Below are 14,617 nucleotides of genomic sequence, written 5' to 3'. Positions count from 1 at the left end.
CTGGAAGCCAGTGAACCCTGTGGAGCATGCGCTAGCCAAAACAACTGGCCCCGTAGGGTGGAGTTTGTCACCTTTCCCGTCTTCCTCCTGAACGAGAAGATGAACAAGGTCAACTGTCTTGTCCCCACTGGGCTTCACAAGTGCAGGTCCCCGCCTGGACCAGCAGAGCCTCTGGCCAGCTTGAGTGCAGCTCCCCCCCCCCCCCCCCCCCCCACTGGGCTTCACAAGTGCAGGTCCCCGCCTGGACCAGCAGAGCCTCTGGCCAGCCTGAGTGCAGCTCCTCCCCCGCCCCGCTGCATGCTCCCGTGCACAGGCCCTCCCGCCCCTCCCGGGCTCCAGCTTTGGCAGCTGGCCATGGGCACAGCGTGCCTGGCCTTGCTCTGCACTGCTCATTATTCTCTGAGGAGTGACAGGGTAAGGAAAACACATCTATTAATAAGCACAGGTGGAAAGCAGCAACGACCCGCAGAAGGGAGGGGAAGATGCAGGGCCGCTTGTCCCCGCGGTGACCCTTCCCCTAGATCTCAAGGTAGAGGCCTGTACTCACCGCCACCACGACCCTCAATGGGAGCCCTACTTTATCTGGGTGCTTTGCCATTAGGTGCTGCCCTGTGGAATGGGTTACCTGGGCTGGAATGTTACGATACGGCCTAGGCTTCTGTCAGAGCTCTTCTGACATTGTGTCTTCTTCCCTTGGCTTGGCCCAGGCCCCTTGCTCTGGGAGTCCTTTGTGCCCTGCCCACATCACTGACCCTCCATGGAGTCTTCAGTGTTGGCATGGCTTATTTTCAATAGCAGGTGTGTGTGCTGTGGGCCACGTGATCATCTGGGGGGGGGTGTCTCCACCAGAGCCAGGCCATTACTGCAGGGGGCTGTGCGCCTTGCCCAGCGGCTGGCCTCCCCCTGTGGGGTGGTGTTGAAGGGCCAGGCGTTCTGCCCTCAGGCCAGCCTCGGTGAGCGGTGGGGGATAGATAGTCCCAGCCTGAGGAAGCAGCTTTGGGATGGCCCCACCTCTGCACCTGCAGGTTGAGATCTACCCCTCCCCACACTGGTGTGTTCCCAGGTAAAGCTCCGCCTCCGACCCCGACCTCTGCCAGGGTTTCCAGTGAAATTGCTCACCTGGGAAACTGATCAAGAGTGTGGTAGAGCCCTTGGCTTTCTGGACAGGAAAGGAGTGCCATTGGGAAGGGCCAGTGATTGGAGATGCTTTCTCAGCTCCAAACCTGGTCGCCAAGCAGGGTGTTGTGGCATGCTCTCTGAGGTTTTGCTGGTGGCGAGGGCTGGGTGGTTACCTAGGTGGTCTCTCCCCAGTGCCCTCACTCCCTGGGGACATGGGATGCCAGTATCATCTACAATACTGCTGGGTGCATATTGTACACCCTCCCCCCCTCCGCCCCACACACCAGATATCTGCAGGCAGAGGTGCTGAGCCTGAGTTCCGTCTGCTTTGCTCTGGGCCATGGGGACACAAGGCCCAGGAACACACCTCCCTGAACGTCACCCTCTTGTCTGAAAGGAAAGGGGGATGGACAGGTAAATGGGGGTACTGAAACCTTTGAGAAGCTGAAGCTTGTCAGGTGAACCTTTAAGATGATGCTGTTCCTTTCTTTCATTCACTCCTTTATTTATTCATCCATCTACCCTGCCATCTACCCACTCATAAAAGTCATTCTTTTATTTCTTTTTGCTGGTCCTGGGGCTTGAACTCAGGGCCTGGGCACTGTTCCTGAGCCTCTTTGTGCTCAAGGCTAGCGCTTTATTACTTGAGCTACAGTGCCACTTCTGGCTTTTTCTGAGTAGTTTATTGGAGATAAGAGTCTCATATGGGCTTTTCTGCCTGGGCTGGCTTCAAACTGTGATCCTCAGATCTTAGCCTCCTGAGTAGCTAGAATTGCAGGTGTGAGCCACTTGTAATCATTCTGTGAGTCATTCTTAAACCAATCTTTGTTAGAATTGTTCAGTGAATCATAGATCCTCCCACATCCATTCCTTCCATCTAATATCCATCCGACCACCCTATCCAATCATCTTCCACTTATGTATCCATCCAATTATTATTCATCCATCCAGTCATCTGTTTATTATCCATTCAACCATCCATCATCCATCTGTCCATCTACCTATGGATTCATCAGTCCATCCAACCATTCATCCATCATTCATCCAGATCATCTGTCCATTTCTCATCCATTCAACTATTGATCATCCATCCATCCATATTCATCCATCCATTCATGGGTTTTTCACCTTCCTTTTTACCCTTCTATCATTTAATCTATACTCTCTCTTTTCATTTATCTTCTCCAGTGTGCCCCTCCTGAGGGTTTACGGAGCCTGTGTTTGTGGTACTTGGCTGAAACACCAGTATACCAGGGGGCCATGTTTCTAGGATGCTTTCTCAGTTGGTCAGGTGCAATCTTTGGTGCTGTAGAAAGTAAGATGAGGGCAGTGTTTTTGCCTAGAACAAGGCCTCGCAAAAGCCCCGAACACCTTGCAAAAGCCCCGAACACCTCGTGAGGAACGAGTCCTCTTCTTCCCAGACCCTTGCCCTACCCTGTCATTGCCCGGCACTTGGGAGTACTAGTACCCAGGGTTACTTCCCATGCTGCTGCTGCTTCTGTGTGTGTGTGTGTGTGTGTGTGTGTGTGTGTGTGTGTGTGTGTGTGTGCGTGCGCGCGTGTGTGTGCACGCACATGTGCTGGTCCTGGGGCTTTAACTTAGTGCCTGGGCACTGTCCCTGAGCTTTTGTGCTCTGCCATCTGAGCCACACAGCTCTACTTAGAATTTTTTTTTTTTGGTGTTTAATTGGAGATGATAAGTGTCACATAGACTTTCCTACCTGGGCTGACTTTCAATGGAGATCCTCAGATCTCAGCCTCCGGAGTAGCTAGGATTAAAGGCATGAGCCACTGGTGCATGGCTTTTTTGTTCTATTTTGCTTTGTTTTCATGGGTTGATTGGAGATACAGTCTTGTGGACTTGTTTGCCAGGGCTAACTTTGAGCTGGGATCCTCCAGGTCGCAGCTTCCTGATTAGCTTGGATTGTAAGTGTGAGCACTGGCACCCAGCTTTAATGAAGTGTTCGTGAATTTTGAGTCTCCCTTGTATGTGTGGGTTACCCTTAAACAGATACTAAGACATCATAGCTAGGAGTTTGATTGGGGCCTTTTCCCTTCTCCCTTGTTGGTCTGTTTGTTCCTGTGACCTTAAACTGCACCCCACAGTCCCTCCCTGCCCCCTGACCTGTATGGCTGGGAGGAAGGAACCAGTGAGGCTCCTACTCTGCCTGGTGCTCAGACCTCGGTTGCCCGTATACTCCAGGCTGGACCCCAGCCTCCTGTTGCCCCTGCCCCTGGTGACGCCCTTCTTGCAATGTGTCCCTCCTGGGGAGGTGACATGGGGGTCCACAGAAAAGCAGGGATGCAGGGAGGCCTGGAAGCATGTGTGGACAGTATCCCTCCCCCAGCCGCTGGGGCCCGGGTGTGTGGTCCAGTGGTGCTGCTGGGCGCCCCGGATCCTGAGCCTTCAGGATTCCTGGATATTCCTGGCCTGGGGACCACAGCTACATTCAGCAGCAGTGGTAGGTGGCAGTGTGGCCCGGGCTGTGCAGTCCCTAGGGTCAGAGACAGGCCCGGAGTGGTGAGTGTATTTCCTGTTGATCCTGATCCCTGGGACCCAGGAGCCAGGCCCTGGCATTAACCTTCTAACGAGATAGAAGTGACATTAATGTCTCTCCCAAGGGGCAACTTCATGGGGGACAAGTCGACGAGGAAGTGGGCGTGGCACCCAGCAGATGGAAGAGGCAGCATTACGGCAGTGCTGTGAGGTGGAGGTGCCGCATAGCTCAGGTGACAGGGCTGGCTGAGGAGAGGCCACTTCCTGTGGAGCGGAGGCTCATGAGTGATCAGGTCATGGCAGGGACTCTGTGCTAAGATGAGCTAGCATTTGACAGATCACAGATCCCTCATGGAACCTTCTGGACCAGTAAACAATGGTCAAGCATAAGTCAGGTGGGGACAGGCACTTTGAGTGTCCAGCCCCTGCTGGACAGGGCAGGGGTGAATAAACCCTGGGGACAGCTTCCTGTCCCCATCCTTGCAGGGCCTCTGTGCTATAGTGGTCCTTCTAGCTGTGGGTGACCTTTGTTCTGCTGGACAGATGAGATGCTGGTGCTGCAGTTGGTGAAGGTACCCCTTATGTGTTTTCATGGTGAGGGTTCCCTTTCTGTGCTTCCATGATCCATTTGTCCATCCATCTATTTTCCCATCCATCCATCCATCCATCCATCCATCCACCCACCCACCCACCTATCCACCCATATACTCATCCATCCACCCATCCATCCCATCTCTCCATCTATCCATCCACCCATCCATCCACTCATCCATCCATCCCTCCATCTATCCATCCATCTACCCATCAACCTATCTATTCATCCATCCACTTATCCATCCATGTGTCCATCCATTTGTCATCCATCTATCCATCCATCTCCCATCTACTCATCCATCCATCCATCATCTAGCCATCCACCCATCTACTCATGCATCCACTAATCCATCCATCAACCCATCTACTCATCTATCCATCCATCTATCTACCCATCCATCCATCCATCCATCCATCCATCTATCCATCCATCCACCCATCTACTCATCCACCCACCCATCCATCCATCTACCCATCTAACCATCCATCCATGTGTCCATCCATCCATCCATCCACCCATGTGTCCATCCATCCATTCATTCATCCATCCATCCATCCATCCATCCATCCATACACCCATGTATCCATCCATCCATCCATCCATCCATCCATCCATCCATCCATCCATCCATCCATGTGTCCATCCATCTATCCACCCATCCATCTACCCATCCATCCATCCATCCATCCATGCACCCATGTGTCCATCCATCTATCTACTGACCCACCCACCCATCATCTGTCCTGGACCCTTCTGTCCAAGCACCTTTGGGAAGCACTGCTATCAGAGGCCTACCTTTCTTTCCAGAGATTTCATGCTACTTCTTATGGTGCTTGGCACCCAGAATTCAGTTTCACCTGTGTCTTATCTGGAGGTGCCACACCTGGTTTTCTCATTAGAATGGTCCAAGGATGTGGGCCCTTGGAGAGCCCATACAGAAGCAGCAGCAAGATTCCTGACTCCTAGGGGCAGGGCTCCTGTGGTCTGGACTCTGAGCTCAGTGGCCTTGTGCTGGCCCTGCCCCTCCTGGGCGACCCAAGGGTGGCCATGTGTCACAGGCAGAACAGAGCATGCTGTAGGTAGGAAGCAGGCCATCAGGAGGAAGAAAACTTGGTGACTCTGGTGATGGTCGCTCAGTCACTGGAGGGCAGTCACCGAGCAGTGCTGCTTCGGCGACCTTCTCGGTCACACACCGCAGGGAGGCTGCGGCCCAGGCAGCAGGAAGCTGCTGCTACACTTGCTGGCATGTGGGTCTTGACACCTCAATTGCCTTGACCCCTGGAGCCAAGCCAATAGGGCATCCCTTAATCCTTCACATCTGCACCCGGGACAGGATGCTGTGATGACTAGTTTTCATCCTGAGCTGCCCCAAAGGCATCTGGGAGATGTAGTTTGTCCCCAGGCTGTGGCAGGGAGGGCTGGGAGGAGGCTGGGCTGAGCTGGAATGAACCAGCTGTCCTATGGATGGGCCAGCCCGTGAGCAGAGCATGGAGCCGTCGGCCCTCAGCATGGGTGCTTGGCCCCAGAGGGTAGGTGTGGGGACCCACAGACACCTCCGTGGAGGCTTACAGTGTGCTCCTCAGTCATGATTGGAAGCCAGCCAGGGCAGGAAAGTCTCTGAGACCCTTATCTCCAATTTACCACCAATGAGCCAGAAGTGGTACTGCCCTGGCTCAAGTGGTAGAGCACCAGCCTTGAGTGAAAAAGCCGAGGGGCAGCACCCAGGCTCTGAGTTCAAGCCCCAGTGTCAGAACTAAACTTTCTTGTGCTCTGGCCAGGGTGAAGGATGGTGCGGGGCCTGGGGGGGAGAGGGAGGCTGGTGACCTTCTTAAGCGGTGACGTTGGTCTGCAGCGGTGCCCAGGCAGGCTGTGGAGAGGAGCTGCCATCCCTTCGGATGGAGAAAACAGGTGTCCAGCCTGTTGTCTGGGAAGAGCATCCTCGCTGGCCGCGGTGTGTCCAGGCCTCCTGGCCGAGATCCCTGATACCTTCCCCAGACGCCGCCAGCCTGGAGCCAAGCCTGGGATGACCGGGGCCCAGTGCTGTGTCATTTGGGACAGGTGTGCCAGCAGCTGGCACGCGCGTCTCTTCCCACGGCTGGGGCCAGGCCTGGGGTAGTGCCACCTGGCCTTGCCAGTGCTGGCACTCCGCATGGACTCAGGTGTCTGGCGGACAAGCCCCAGTGAGAGCTTTGCCGCTAGTTCTGAGCGGCCCAGAGGGGCCTCAGATACGGGGCACAGCATAGATTAGGTGAAGGACTGACACACTGCGGGGGTCTGGGTGCTGGGGAAGGGCCAGGGCCTAATCAGGAAAACAGGAGGCCACAAGAGCCGGCGATTGAGATGAGCTGAGGCCATCCTGGTCTCTGCCTTGTGCAGCCTCCTGTAGCCACGCTGCCCTCTCCAGTCCCCACCGGAGCCTGGCCCAGGCTAGTCTCCCTCTCTCCCAGCTAGTCACACCACACCCTGGGCCTGCATGACTCCCGCACCCGTCCAGGCCTGCCCTCCTGGAACACAGGGCCTCCTGCCAGGTGGCTCTCCTGTTAAGGCCACCTGTAAGGGTGAACGTATTGGTGTGTGCACACACCCACTTTCAGGCCTAGCTTGATCCAGGTGCTCACGCAGCGTGGCAGGGGTCTGCCCTCACTTTCAGAGGGGCACTCGCTGCGGCTGGAAGACAGCAGCCTGTTCCACCCAGGCCATGTTCTATGTGTGGCGTCAGCGGAGTAGTGGGTCACTCCCACCGGAAGGAAAAGCCCCCGGATGGGCGTCTCTAGCCTAGCCTGGTCATCTGGGATGGGTGTCGGTGTCGGTGTTTCTTCACCCGAGTGGAGGGCATGGCCAGCCCCAGGCAGGCCCCAGTGGGCGGAGGGACACGGCTGTGGGTGCTGAGACACCAGGGGCTACACCTTGTTCTGCACTGTGGCACCGACTTGGATTTGATTTTCTCCCGGCTCCCCCGCGCCTCATGAGTGGGAGCTGAACCGGGTAGGAACCGCGTGATCCCTTGCGGGCACCAGGCAGGCACACAGCCCCACGCTCTCGTGACACGGGGGAGGAGGTGCTGGCTGAGGGGCTGCCGTGTTTTGGGGGTGACTGCTGAGCTCTTTAGCAAGTACCACTGCACCGGTGGTGGGAGGGTCAGCTTCTTAAGGCCTGAGACACCCCTGCTCTTCCCCAGGCACCCCCAGAGGCTGGAGGGGAGGTTTGCTCCTGGTGTGGGACTGCTTGCGCGTGTTGGGATAAGGCAGCTGCTTGGTCCCCAGCTTCTTTGGAGACATATGTGGTTGTGCTGGGTGTGGTGAGGGCTGCGGCAGCCTCCGAAGTCCTCCCCTTTCCCGTGCTCCCCGTGCTCCTCCCCTCTCCGTGGCTGATTCCAGCTCCTCTGTCATTTCAGCTCAGCCAGCAGATCTCCTGAAGGTTCTAGATTTTCACAACTTGCCCGATGGCATCACGAAGACCACAGGCTTCTGCGCCTCACGACGCTCTGCCAAAGGCCCGGACGTCGCCTACCGAGTGACCAAGGAGGCCCAGCTCAGCGCGCCCACCAAGCAGCTGTACCCGGGTAAGAGGCGCGCCTGGTGGCTGTGGAGGGAGGGCTCCTGCAGCCCCTCCGTCCCCAGGCCGGCAGCAGCCGGGAAGCCCGTGGGGTCACAAACACAGGAAGGGGAGAGGGTTGGCTCCCCGGGAGGTGAGGGAGGGCGGGCGCAGGGCCGCTGGGGAGGCTGGAAGCTGAACTTGGGGACAGTGAGTGACGGGAACGTGCATCAAGCATGGTGACTCGAAGCTAGCTTGCAGAGGCTCTAATGAGAACAGATCGCCAAGCCAGACTTCTCCTTTTAATCTCATACACTGTGGCACCCAGTTGTCCCTCTCACCACCCAGGGGCAGGTCCCCTCCTCCCTGCCCACTGGAGTCCATGAACCCTCTGGGCTTCTCTGGCCATGTGGAATCCGGCGGGCGATCGACCCCTTCTGCCCCTGCCTTGGAGGTGCTGCCCCGGACGGTCTGAAATCAGTCGGACGCCAGCTGACTTACGTGAGAGAAGACGTAGGGTCTCGGGCAGGCAGGGTCACCTTGTGAGAGGTGTTCCCAATGATCAGAAGTCCGTGCTCCATCTTTCTGGTGGCCTGGAAGTGACCTTAGCACTGAGCCAGGTTTGGGACAGTTTTAACAAACAGCGCTGTCTCTGTCCCTGCTGCGTCCCCGGAGGATGTTCCTGCCGGCTGTGGTTTCTGGACAACTTGGGGCTTTTCTTCTCTGTACAATTTCCCCATCGCTTTCTAGAGTCCCCTCAAATCTATCAGGACTTTAAAAGTTTGTGTCTGAAGTAGGAATGGGCCCTTTGGGCCAAGAAGCCATGATGGCAGCTGTGTCTCAGTGCCAAGTGAAGCCCGTTTCTGTGACGGGTCAATGTGCGGCAAAGCCCAGGTTTCTGTGACAGGGAACCTCCTGAGTCCCCCTGGTGGGCCGTCCCCCGAGCCCTCCTGGTGTGCTGTTCCTCGAGTCCTCCCGGTGTGCTGTTCCCTGAATCCTCCCGGTGTGCTGTTCCCCGATCCTCCTGGTGGACCGTCCCCCGAGGCCTCCCAGTGGGCCATCCCCCGAGTCCTCCCAGTGGGCTGTCCCCCGAGTCCTCCCAGTGGACCGTCCCCCGAGTCCCCCTGGTGGGCCGTCCCCCGAGTCCTCCCAGTGGGCCGTCCCCCGAGTCTTCCCAGTGTGCTGTTCCCCGATCCTCCTGGTGGACCGTCCCCCGAGTCCTCCTGGTGGACTGTCCTACTTTTCACCCCTAACAAGTCACCTGGACCTGGGTCCTGAAAGGGCTGCCTGCCCGGGACGTGTGGCCCTGCCATTCTCTGCCAGCTGTGGTGGTGTCGCATGGAGGTGGCCCTGGCTGAGACCTGTAAGAAGCGCCGGGCAGCTCCCTGCATGCATCCACGGGTCCTCCCGTCACGGCTCCTCCCGCCCCCCCCCCCCCAGCCAGTGCCCCCCGCTGTCACGTCCCCCTCTGAGTGTCCCCTCGGTGATGAGGCTGTCCTGAGTCCCCGCTGAGGCAGGTCAAGGCTCCCCCAGTCTCATCTTGGGAATAGAGGCCACGCCTTCCTGGTTCTGTGCCTGTGCTGTGTTCTGGCTCCCCTCTCCCTCTTCCCATCCCTCCTCACGTCCCTGCTCTGAGGCCTCTGGGATGCCCATCCGTTGGCCAGTGGAGGCAGTTGATTGGACGCCGTTAACCGGCAAGTCTTTGCCCCTCCCTTTGCCAGTACCCTTCCTTAGTACAGCTTCTGTCCTTGGGGTCAGAGGAGTGACGTCCTGGGTGCAGAGACCTCCTCTGTCTCTTGCCTGGTACCTCATAGGGGACCAGTCACAGCCGTTGATCACCTGAGCAAATCAAGGGGTTTGTCAATGCCTCTGATAACTTGTCATAGAAACGACTCCGTTCTGTGGCCAACACACATCTATTTGCCTCCTGCTGTATTCCTAAAATGCTCGCATGCCTCAGGGCATTCCGCAAAGACAAGACGAATGTGTGGAGGAAGGGATTCGGGCCCGTGCCAAGCCCGCCCCTCCCGGTGGGACTTCGGGGAGAGATGAAATATGAAGCGTTGGACAGCAGACCCACTTCTCCCAGGACTGCCGACAGTCGACGGTAGCGTGTGTCAGTGGCCCGGCTCATGATGAGATGGGGCCGTCTTACAGTGACAATAAATCCATTGTTATTTTGCCAGGAGGGAGATGAATGTGAAACATAATTTACCTCTTCAGGTTTTATCTGAACTGAGAAAATTTGTTGCCATAGAGAGTTTAAAATTTGTGAAACAGCGTTTTAATGGGAAAGACGCAGGTCTGTGGGCCTCAGCTGCGCCTCCTACTGGAGAACGTGAACTCTCTCACCTTCCGTGGTTATTTCAGAGAGGGTCGTGATTGGGGTGGGGTGGGGGAGAGAGGCAGGGGACCCTTCCCAGCGAGAGCAAGCGGTGCTGGCTGAGATGGGAGTTGTGCCATCTACCCTGGAGGGGGAACCACGGAGCTGCTGCAGGCCCAGCGCCCCCCGGGGCCCTTTGGGGGTGAGACCCTGCCGTCTCTGCGGCTGGCCCGACCCTAGGTGTACAGCAGGACTCACTGTCTGCCTGGTACCAGCTGAAGCTGTGGTGCCCCTCCCACACCCCCACTGCCCAGGACAGCGTGATGCCCCGGGTTGAGTGGCAGACCTCTTCTTTGGTGTCATGGAGCGGAAGGCAGTCCCCGAGCTCTGCGGTGATACCTCTCTCTCAGCTCCCTCATGGACCCCTGTCACCCGCTCCTAGAGCTGTCCCTGACAAGTGGCCCTGCCTGTGGGGGTGCTGGTCATGGTGCCTCGAGCACAGACAACGCCCCACGTGCACCTGACCCTGGGCTGGGAAGTCTGGACTTTCCTCCGGGAACCCTTTGGGACCCTTAGCAAGGATCAGGCCCCACACTGGGGAGTTCTTCCCTCTGCCTCTCTCCACACCATGCCCTGTGCCAGCCTTGAGGGTCCAGTTGGTTTCACTGAGCTCTCTGCCCTGTCCCACGGCAGAGGTGCAGGTGGCAGCAGCCGTGTTTCCTCTGGGCTCTGAGGAAGACAGCTTCATGAGTCTTGGGCGTGGTTGCTTTTGCCATCTGGCTTCTCCAGGACTGCCTTGCAGTTCTGGATTGTGTCAGTAGAGGGCACTCACAGACAGCTTTGCCTGGCAACAGCCAGAAGCCTTCTGGGCCATCTGGTTGACCTTGTTTGGCTCTCCAGGAGAGGGGCAGCTAATAGAGTCTTGCCTGGTCCCAGCCCAGAAGCCAGCCCATCCCCCAGCATTTGAAAGTTTCACCGAGGCTGGTGGCTCTGCAGAGGCCCCGGCCCTCTCCTTCAGCCAGCCTCTCCTCACCAAATGCCATTGCTAGAAGCATGAGACATTGACCGGCTGTGTGCTCCCCTTCAGCCCCAGGCTCCTGGCAGGGTTGCAGACCACATGTGTTGGCAGAACCACTGACTTCAGTGAGACCCACCGAGAGGAGGAGGAAGAGGAGGGGGAGGAGAGTGAGGAAGAGGGGGGGGGAGGGGGAGGAAGGGGAAGGTGGGGGAGGAGGAGGAGGCTGAAGCCAGCATGGATAGGCTCAGCCTAGGTCTGGCTGTAGATAGCTCCTCCTGTCAAATGTTAGGGGTTTATTTTTGTTAAAATTCAAAATGACAAGTCTTCAATTTTATGTGGTTTTCTTATTGACCGGGAAATCTCTAAAAGTGACATTCTAGTCCTGGCTCCGGGTCTGTGTCCCCTCCCTGTGTCCCCTCTCCCCCGGTGGCGAGAGCCACAGACACACTACAGAGAACACAGAGCCATGTCAGCAACAGCCCCGCCAGGTCCTGGGCATGAGGGCCTCCCAGGGAGGACCTCTCTGGTCTAGTGGGGGAGCTGGCATTAGGACCCAACCTCGACAGGGCAGCTCAGCCATGTTGAGATGGAGAAGGACTCCAGGAATGGTTTGATCATGTGACGGTGTGCCACAGATGGCCACATGCTGGTCTCGGAGTTGGTTTAGATGCATGTGGCTGTCTCTGGGCAGCGCTTCTCATCTCTGCCTTCTGTTCCAGCATCTGCATTTCCTGAGGACTTCTCTATCCTGACCACTGTGAAAGCCAAGAAAGGCAGCCAGGCCTTCCTGGTCTCCATCTACAATGAGCAGGGTATCCAGCAGGTTGGCCTGGAGATGGGCCGTTCCCCAGTCTTCCTCTATGAGGACCACATGGGAAAGCCTGGACCTGAAGATTACCCCCTCTTCCGGGGTATCAACCTGTCAGATGGCAAGTAAGTGGTCCGGGGGCAGCCCAGGCCTCTTTCCATGGGGAGGGCACAGGCTGGTGGGGGCAGCGTGGCAGGATGTCCAGTGGGGGTCACAGGGACAGCACGCGGGGGCACAGGCAGACAGAGCACTGGGCTGGGGTCCTCCGGTTCCATGTTGGTTTCTCACTCCTTGGGTGAGTCCTTGCTCCTCCCTGCACCCCCATTTCTCCTTGTAAAATGCATTCAATGCATTTCATGTCAGCCTTGTCAGGAGGGACAGAGGACATACATTGCTTGTTCTAGAGGGCCTTGCAGAATCCCTTCTGGACATGGACACGTGCAAGGTGATGATGGTGTATGTGTGTGTGTGTGTGTGTGCTGCTAACTAGGACTTGATCTCAGGTTCTGGGCACTGTCCCCTAGCTTTTTTGCTTAAGGCTGGTGCTCTATTACTTGAGCCCTAGTTCCGTTTTCAGCTTTTGATGGTTAATTACAGGTAAGAGTCTCTTAGACTTTCCAGCCCAGGCTTCTAACCTTGGCCCTGAGATTCTCTCCTCTTGAGTAGCTAGGATTACAGGTGTGAACCAGTGACACACTGCACAGAGAAGATATAAAACAAAGAGGGGGGGTCTTGTTAGTATTCTCTATTGGAGGCAAGGCACCTCTGTGGCTAGTGTGTCTCTGTGGTATGTCTGTGGTAGCATGTTTCTGTGGTAGCATGTGTCTGTGGTAGCGTGTCTCTAGCAGCATGTCTCTGTGGTGTCTCTGTGGCAGCGTGTGTCTGTGGTATCTGTGGTAGCGTGTGTCTGTGGTAGCGTGTCTTTAGCAGCATGTCTCTGTGGTGTCTCTGTGGCAGCGTGTCTCTGTGGCAGCGTGTGTCTGTGGTATCTGTGGTAGCGTGTCTCTGTGGTAGCATGTTTCTGGCACTGTGTCTCTGTGGCAGTGTTTCTCTGTGGCAGCGTGTCTCTGTGGTGTCTCTGTGGTAGAATGTCTCTGTGGCAGCATGTGTCTGTGGTAGCATGTCTCGGGTATCTCTGTGGCAGTGTGTCTCCGTGGTATCTCTGTGGTAACGTGTCTCTGTGGTATCTCTGTGGCAGTGTGTCTCTGGTATCTCTGTGGCAGTGTATCTCTGTGGTATCTCTGTGGCAGTGTGTCTCTGTGGTAGTGTGTCTCTGGTATCTCTGTGGTAGCGTGTCTCTGTGGTGTCTCTGTGGTATCTCTGTGGCAGTCTGTCTCTGTGGCAGTGTATCTCTGTGGTATCTCTGTGGTAACGTGTCTCTGTGGTATCTCTGTGGCAGTGTGTCTCTGTCATATCTCTGTGGCAGCATGTCTCTGGTATCTCTGTGGCAGTGTGTCTCTGTGGTATCTCTGTGGCAGTGTGTCTCTGTGGTATCTCTGTGGCAGTGTGTCTCTGTGGTATCTCTGTGGTATCTCTGTGGCAGTGTATCTCTGTCGTATCTCTGTGGCAGCATGTCTCTGGTATCTCTGTGGCAGTGTGTCTCTGTGGTATCTCTGGCAGCATGTCTCTGGTATCTCTGTGGCAGTGTGTCTCTGTGGTATCTCTGGTAGCGTGTCTCTGTGGTAGCGTGTCTCTGTGGTGTCTCTGGTATCTCTGTGGTAGCGTGTCTCTGTGGTAGCGTGTCTCTGTGGTGTCTCTGGTATCTCTGTGGTAGCGTGTCTCTGGCGTCTCTGTGGCAGTGTGTCTCTGTGGTAGTGTGTCTCTGTGGCAGTGTGTCTCTGTGGTATCTCTGTGGTAGCGTGTCTCTGTGGCAGCGTGTCTCTGTGGCGTCTCTGTGGTAGCGTGTCTCTGTGGTAGCGTGTCTCTGTGGTATCTCCGTGGCAGCGTGTCTCAGGCCTTGTGGTGGCCTTGGCCACTGTGTTGGGCTGTGGATCCCATCTTCCTTCATAGGACTGTTGGACGAGCCATTGAGACCCCCCACTTCCCATCAAAAACCAATCCCTGCATTTGTCATTAGTGTTCGGATGCCCCACTGGAGACAGGCCCTCTTGCTAAAGACACCGGAACCTCAGCCTTTCTCCCATTTATCTGGTGGCTGTGACGGAGGCGGTGGGCCATCCCTGAGCCTGCGCCGAGCTTCCTATGTGCCCTTGGCTGTTCCAAGGAGGCCGCGGGGTTTGCAAGTCTCCCTGTGCCTGGGAGATGCAGTTTCTGAGGTTCCAACAGCTGAGTCCCCCTTACGGTGGCACACGGCACTGGGAAGGCTGTGTGCCCAGTGTGACTCTGGGGGTCACACCGGGCATTCCCTCTGTGACAGGGGGAAACGCGCGTCTTCCCCGACATTGGGGTTGGCGATCTGTGCTCTGAGTCCCGTCCCTGCGGGCCATCTGCTTCTCTACAGGTGGCACAGAATTGCTCTCAGCGTTCACAAGAAGAACGTCACCTTGATCCTTGACTGTAAGAAGAAGATCACCAAGTTCCTGGACCGCAGCGACCACCCCATGGTCGATGTCAACGGAATCATTGTGTTCGGCACCCGCATCCTGGATGAGGAGGTGTTTGAGGTGAGCGGAGGGTGGGTGGCCACGTGCCCCCCCCCCCCCCCAGGCTCCTCTCTGGAGCCACTGTGGTAACCGTGGAGGCCTGCCCCTTGGTGGGGGATGG

The 14,617-nt window shown here is 56.7% G+C and overlaps 1 protein-coding gene across 2 annotated transcripts in view; it reads left to right on the top strand.

Moving 5' to 3' along the window:
• The window catches only part of Col5a1 (collagen type V alpha 1 chain), a 143,163-nt gene that overhangs the window by 23,562 nt on the left and 104,984 nt on the right, over positions 1-14,617 (top strand). For both annotated transcript variants that reach the window (XM_042681059.1, XM_042681060.1), the window contains exons 2-4: positions 7,605-7,772; positions 11,805-12,018; positions 14,355-14,517. In XM_042681059.1, the coding sequence (XP_042536993.1) occupies positions 7,605-7,772; positions 11,805-12,018; positions 14,355-14,517 (545 nt within the window). The remainder of the gene's footprint in view (positions 1-7,604; positions 7,773-11,804; positions 12,019-14,354; positions 14,518-14,617) is intronic.

The sequence above is a fragment of the Dipodomys spectabilis genome, unplaced genomic scaffold, assembly GCF_019054845.1.
Source record: "Dipodomys spectabilis isolate Male_0828 unplaced genomic scaffold, ASM1905484v1 ptg000067l, whole genome shotgun sequence".
NCBI lineage: Eukaryota > Metazoa > Chordata > Mammalia > Rodentia > Heteromyidae > Dipodomys > Dipodomys spectabilis.
The sequence above is the reverse complement of the archived record's forward strand: the minus strand, read 5'-3'. Positions and strand labels throughout refer to the sequence as shown.